The sequence below is a fragment of the Hordeum vulgare genome, chromosome 1H (assembly GCF_904849725.1).
Source record: "Hordeum vulgare subsp. vulgare chromosome 1H, MorexV3_pseudomolecules_assembly, whole genome shotgun sequence".
Classification (NCBI taxonomy): Eukaryota; Viridiplantae; Streptophyta; class Magnoliopsida; order Poales; family Poaceae; genus Hordeum; species Hordeum vulgare.
Window position 1 is genome coordinate 93,937,756 of NC_058518.1, and position 7,134 is coordinate 93,944,889.

Here is a 7,134-nt window from a genome sequence, read left to right on the forward strand (position 1 = left end):
TTTGGTGCAAACTTAATCAGTAGTGCACAATCCTTTTTTTCTCTTTTTCTGGCGACGATACGAATTGCAATAAACATCCATTAAATTAAAACCAAATTGAGAGGAAAGAAAACCATCGTTAACCACACATGCACACCTTTGAAAAACCTCATGGAGAGAAACAACATACTCCCTCCGTTCCTAAATATAAGTCTTTCTAAGAGTTTCATTAATGGACTACATACGGATGTATATAGACATATTTTAGGGTATAGATTCACTCATTTAGCTCCGTATGTAGACACCTAGTGAAATATCTTAAAAGACTTATATTTAGGTACGGAGGGAGTATTTCTCATCTTATTCCGAGTGATTGTACATTCAAACGCGTTTTCATTGTATGAGCACTAAGGTCATCGTCGGCAACACAAATGTGATGTCATGTGAAAATATATTACGTTCAGAGCGTGTGTTATTTTCTCTTCCGTTGCAACGCATGGGCTCTTTTGCTATTACATTCATATGTAGCTTAATAATAAAATCTTTACAAAAGCTTATATTTAAGGAGTACAAGGACCCCAGAAAGAGAGAGACCGAGGACGGCATCACGCGAAAGCTCCATGGAACCACGTCTGGCATCTTCGGAGACTTGTGAGAAGAGAGGAAGTCGCTGACGGTGGGGGTGGGGGATTAGGATCCTCTGCAGTAGCATACCATGCAGTACAGTCACTGTCTTATGGACCCAACCCCACATGTCATCCGCACTGCAGCAACATACAGTACTGCAGAGGATCCCAACCCGTGGGGTGGGGGTGAGGGTGGATGACGTATAAATGACGTATATGGTGCCGACCGGATCCAGCGGAGCGACCTCATTGAACGCTCAAAATAGACGGCCGCCAGCCGTCAATCATCGTCCGTGATTGATTGGATACAGGTAAGACGCAATGATCGAATACATCAGGCACGACCAGAAACAATCATCAAAGGTCAAAACAAAAAATTGCTTGGGAGCTCATAAACATATAATGCAGAAAAATCAACAGGAACATGAAATGTAACCAAGAAATTTCTTCTTTTGCGTCTATGTTCCATGACCATAATCATACAACACTAAACCAGGTTCCCAGTACAAGTAGGAACCAACTTAAACCCTGCTCTCCAACCATATACTCAAACTCGTCACCACAATAGGTGATACAACTACTCTTTCACTAAAGAGAGACGTGGAACAATCTCCAAACAGAGTGTAGAAACGACTTGACACGACAAAACCTGTGGAACATACAACAAACCAACGAATAGACCAGCATGGGACTCCCAAAACCCAGTTGCTATTGATGTTTATAAGGTGTGCTCAATACTCTTTCGACAAGTTAATACAGCACACAAACGCTTCTGACAAAAACCGACACAACCGACAACCGTGAATACCCTATCTTTCAAGGTTCTTTTTACCTCACACAGATATATCAATATAAATTTGGTTCAAGCTATATAGGAGGCAAAACCCAACTCTCCCGACAACACATGCGGCTCTGGACGTCCTCTCCCTCAGGGTGAGGCAGAACCCAAATGATCCGACCGGTTGACCTTGAAGACTGACCGTTGACCAAGCTGCACCACTGACGATGCAAGCCCAAGGACTGACCCTGCTTAGACTGACTTGACGACTTCTTGAGACCAGACCGACAGGACCCAACAATGACTCAAACGACAAACACCTCCCCCAAATCTGACTAGTCCCAAGCAAGTAGCTAAGGTACACCGCCCAACCGGGTATCTGCATGAATAATGTAACATCAGAATCCAACCACACCTCCATGACCGACCCTATGCAACACACATACCAGAAAAATTATTTGAACTGCTCAAGAGAAAGACCATACCTTCAGCCAAAGTTGAACCCACCCGACGGAACAGAGTTCTGCTGACTTCCAAAGTTGAAGCCATTCTGGGCATTGTCACCTGAGGGCATGACCTCATCTTCCTCCTCCAACCAGTAGGACTCAAGCATCTTCACTGCCTTCTCATATATTTCTGTGTTGTCATGGCTCTGAAGGTTCTCAATCTTTTCCAGTCCCTCTGCGTCATCAATCATCTGCGCATAGTTGTTGACATCCCCTGCCCCAAGGTTCTTTTCTGCCTCCCCAACCTTCAAGATGTTCTCAAGACCTTCCAAGCAAACTGTTACAATTCTGGGATCCGGGCAAATGAGCAGATCACAGAGCGGCTTGATGCAACCCTGGCCAACAAGGTACCTGTTCAACATTTCATGCAGATGTGAATGCTATTAGAATATCAGCATGTAAATTATGTACTAAAAACAATAACAAAGCACAAAAAGAAGTAAAAAAAAAAGTTTACATACTTAATCTGATCATGTGTTCCACCAGAAGTGGCATTTGAAATTGCCCAAGCTGCCTCCTTCTTAATGTCAAATTCAGCACCTTGCAGGAGATGGACCAGAGGACCAATAATGTTTGCCTGGATAACAGCCTAGAGACAAACAAAATAATTAGAACGGTGGTATGCTCTATAAAGAAAACAACATAAGCATGAACATTAACAATGGATACCTTGCTAATTAATTGAGAGGACAATGAAAAAAGAGAAACTGGCTTCTCATAACAAGGTTGGATGTAGAGGATTGTGGAATTTGTGCTAAGCAATACAATCACTATACAAACTGATAACACAAGAGAGCACAAACCTGAATCTGGTCCCGGTTACCAGCTGTGATGTTTGAGATAGTCCAGCATGCTTCTTTCTTGATGCTTTTCTTGTGATTGGTAGTCAAGAGGTTCAAGAGACAGGGAAGCGCTTGGTTATCAATGACACACTGCGTTACAAGATAAATTATTAAAGACAAACAGAGAACAAGTAAGATATCAGGTAAAGTGAAATTGCACACACACATATGGTACTACGAACCTAGTTCACTAATGCATGTCAACAGCTAGGTATTCAAATGATATAAATTGCCAGCGCAATGCTGCACTATGTAAGCCTTTATGCAGAAAGTAGATGAGTACATCAAATAACTAAGCATTGGACAGAAAATTAGATAAATACTAATAGCACCAAGCATTTAAAACAGTTGCCATGCATTGCCAGCAGTGGGGACACCAGAACCAAATATAATTGAAGTAAGAGAAGCCAGAAGACAATCCAGCTTGGCAGTTTGAATTGATTATATTATACACAGCAGGAAAAGGAATTATCAAACAGCTCATCATAAATATGATGAGAGGGGCTGACAAAGCTAAATAAATGAGCTGCTATTCAAAAAAACACATCTAAGAATCATACATTCCATGATCCAGCACTGTCATTCAACAACCAACATAGCAATGAACATTGTATAATGTATAATAGCTGTCAAGTTAATTTTATCACTTTTATGAGCTGTTAGTTATTTTAAAAATTATAGACATTGAGCACACACAGTTAAATACCCAAGGTACTACTAACTACCGCATAGACAACCGGGAATTACAGCTTTAATCATTGAAGTAACAGCAGGTCATATATAAAAGAGAGCGGCACTCAAATAAGCTTACCTGAGTCTGCAAATCATCACCAGTGACGATGTTACCCACCGTGCGCAGAGCTGGAATGAGAACAGAAGCCGAAGGGTGCCTAAAAAAATTAATAGGAGTTAGCACATCAACCATGTGTATGTGTAGCCGAGGGAAAAGGTGAACATGAAAAATGCTCTTACAAGAGAAGCTCCACAAGCCGAGGAAAAACGCCAGATTCAATCACAGATTGGATCTTGTCATTAGTTCCATCAGACAGGTACGAGAGAGCCCAGCAGGCATCAGTGAGCACCTCCTCGTCCTGAGAGTGGATAAGGCGCTGCAGTGCTGAGAGAGCCGGTTTGACCTGCCCAGGCGCAAACATATCAACTCATAAGCATCATTTTTTACAGCAAATTCAATCAATGAGAGAACTTCCCAGAATTAAACCTGTTCAAAGTTTGGCTGTGGTTTCCCACGGCAGAAGTTGGAGAGTGTCCATGTGGCATTCCTGAGCATTGAGAGCTTGGCATGCTCATTGAGCTGCTGCAACAATGGGTACAGTCCACCACTTCCAAGCACAAGGTCACGGCACTTTGGAGAGTCACCGGCAACATTCCCCAGAGCCCAAACAGCCTAAAAATAGAAATATGAGACATACAACATTAGCATAATGCCGTAAAGCCTCTGAAAGTAAAAATTCTCCTGAGTTGTTCTCATGCCTGTTCGCGGACATCCTCACTAGGAGAGCTGAGTAGCTTGACAAAGATGGGCACAGCACCGAACTCAACAACCACTTTGGTGTTGTCTGATGTGCCTGACGCGATGTTGGTGAGCGCCCATGCGGCCTCAAACTGTAACAGAAAAAAAATAGGTAAACATGTGCCACTTTTTAAGTGATTAAATGCAACTACAATCAAATTAACATAACATTAGGATTGTTGTCACCTGGAGTTGGGGATAGTCCTCCCGTGTGAGGAACTCAATGAAGCGAGGCACCACGCCTGTGTTGATCACTTCCTCAATTGGAGGGCTTCGTTCTACAAACATTGAGCAACATATCAGCAGGTGAACTTGACACAATTTTGAATTAGAAGCAGGTACGACCTTTTCTCAAACAAAAAAAATGAACTGATTGTAAATTAATCAGTGTTGAACATTTAACAGATGGTGTATGCCAAAAAAACAAGCATCCATTGTTTCCCTAGTTATTATTGTCATAAGCATTGCAGGATCACGTTATTGAAACAATGTTACCTAGATCAACAAACAGTTGACTCAAAAGATCAGCAGAAAATTGATTTAAAAAGGCAACAGTTAGATCGATCACTATGAGTAGTAGTAACATTAGATACGGTGCAGGAGCATCCAAAAGATGAATGGAATTGACATGTTCAGTGAATTTCAAATCTCAGAAAGTGGCATGGGGACAAGTAATTGAGTTGCCCCCACCTAATACACAAGTATACAAGACCTATACGCGTTGTTTAGCCACGAGCGAATCTAGAACTGGTGGACCTCTCGCGTTATTAATCCACGATTTCGCCAGAAACAATCCTAATTTCATCCCGTATAGTTCAACTAGGGCAAAAATAATCTCGAGAGACATCAGCAGATGTAAATTCAAGTCTCACCGATGGAGAGCAGCTTCCGGAACTGGGTGGTGGCCTCGAGCTGCACGGTGTTGTCGTCCGAGAGAACCGCCTGCACCATCGCCGGCAAGCCCTCCAGCTGCACGCGAACACAGATCCGAACTGGTCAGATCGAGAATCCCCAACCCGAGCCCTGACGAATAGGTCAGATCGAGAGAGGAAAAACGAGCCACGGGGTGCGTACCTTCTGCTGGAGAGCCGAGGAGTGGCCCATCTGCGGCGCGCCGCCGGCGGCGGACGCGGCGCCGGCCGGGAACCCGTCGCGGCGCTTCTTCTGAAGGTTGGCGTCGCGCTGGTTCTTCCGGATCTCCACCATCTGATCCTCCCGCCTGCGCCGCCCGTCCTCCGCATCGACGGACGCCTTGTAACGGCTGCGCCGCACCTCGGCCCGCTCGTTGGGCCGCAGCGACATCGTCGGAGAACCCTCGAACGAAACCCTAGGGGGGAGTGGGGGGGTGCGCACGCACGATGCGGTTGGGCTCGATTCGAAAAGGGGGAACGGGAGGGGGAGATGTGTGGGCGAGGTGGGGTGCTTTTATAGGTGCTCAAGGGGAGGCACCGAAGGAAAAGTTGGGAGTATGACGGTGGTTGAGAGCTGGATGTACACGGTATCGCAAGGGTACATATGGAAATAGTTGTGCATATTTGAATTTTGAATGTCCGGAGTACTTGGCTCGCAAGTTTGCGGTACTATTTGTTCTTTTTATGACGGTTACGGGTACTTGCTGGTTTTGCGGGGATTCTAACTCACCACATGCTCCAATTTTCTTTCAACGGCATTAACATCAAAACCTAAAATTCAAATGATTTGTCTCTCAAGCTATTAACTTGAGTCATGATATGTTTTTCTAGTTGAGCTTGCACAAGTGCTTCAAAATGGATACCTATGTTCCAAAGTACTCCATCCGTCCGGAAATACTTGTCGAGAAATGAATGTACTACTAATATATTTGGTTATACGTGATTCAACCCCGCAAAAAAGTTATAAGTATAACAATTGTTGGCACGAGAGAGGGGAGCTAAGGCGATCGCAAAACCCTAGCCACCTCCCACCGCCTAACCCTCTCGTCGTTGGCGACCAAAGCCTAAGCGGCTCCGACACCGACGTGGAGGACCGATCCAGGGGTGGCTTGTTGGGGATAAGGATGGCAATGGGTATGGTATGAGCAGGGTAGAGCAATACCATACACATACTCGTATGGTTAATGAGTATAAAATTCTACCCATACCTATACCCACGGATATAAAACTTTATCCATACCCATACCTGACGATTACCTGTGCCCATTGGATACCCAACGGGTAGAACAAATAGTACACAAATTGTTCCCAATTTTACACTCACTAATAGCACATTTGACACAAAATTGAATTATCTTGGCTCGACAAGAGGTAGATGAGTACATGACCATGAGCAAAACTGAAAAACCACAACATACTCATAAGTTAATAGGAGTAGATGAGTCACATGACAAATTAGTGATTAATTGGCGATAACATAACATTACTTCACAAATGGGTAGGGTATGGGCATACCCATGGGTACGAGGCTATACCCGTACCCTACCCATGATTTAATAGGAAGGGTATGGGTACTACCCATGGGTATAAAAGTGTGCTCATACCCTGCCCATGTGGGTACGATACCCACGGGTACCCGTACCCATGGGTAAAATTGCCATCCTTAGTTGGGGACAGCTTTGAAGACTTGGTTGTTGTTGTTGGAGAAGGGGGTGAGGGCTTGAATCTCTGTCAGGCGGTGCCCGACGGTGGTGTTGGTGAATCCGGAGGTGGGCGAAAGAATCCAGTGCGAGGACCTTCTACGGCAGACCGATCTGGCTCGGACACGAAAGAAGATGGCGCCGATGGACCCTGGACGGCGGCGAGTTCAATCTTAGATCCGAACTTGGCGTTCAACGGCATGGGAGAATTTTCTCAAGTGTTCTTTATAGTGCATTCATGTCTGTTAAGGACGATGGCGG

General features: G+C 44.6%; 1 protein-coding gene across 1 annotated transcript; it reads right to left on the reverse strand.

Annotated features, from left to right (window-relative positions):
* Positions 1–1,037: 1,037 nt before the first annotated feature.
* On the reverse strand, positions 1,038–5,670 carry LOC123426006 (importin subunit alpha-1b). The gene is made up of 11 exons (XM_045109787.1): positions 5,337–5,670; positions 5,135–5,231; positions 4,449–4,540; positions 4,223–4,354; positions 3,951–4,136; positions 3,704–3,867; positions 3,543–3,621; positions 2,693–2,821; positions 2,351–2,478; positions 1,869–2,240; positions 1,038–1,762 (listed from the first exon to the last, which is right to left on the reverse strand). Exons 1-10 carry the CDS (start codon positions 5,562–5,564, stop codon positions 1,871–1,873), a joined length of 1,605 nt encoding a protein of 534 aa, XP_044965722.1. The 5' UTR covers positions 5,565–5,670; the 3' UTR covers positions 1,038–1,762; positions 1,869–1,870.
* Between the last annotated feature and the right edge of the window lie 1,464 nt (positions 5,671–7,134).

Coding starts and splice junctions, on each gene's coding strand:
- LOC123426006 (XM_045109787.1), bottom strand. CDS start 5,564: ATGTCGCTGCGGCCCAACGAGCGGGCCGAGGTGCGGCGCAGCCGTTAC. Junction 5,232..5,336: donor CCTCGGCTCTCCAGCAGAAG/GTACGCACCCCG, acceptor GTTCGCGTGCAG/CTGGAGGGCTTGCCGGCGAT. Junction 2,241..2,350: donor GGAACACATGATCAGATTAA/GTATGTAAACTT, acceptor AATGTTGAACAG/GTACCTTGTTGGCCAGGGTT.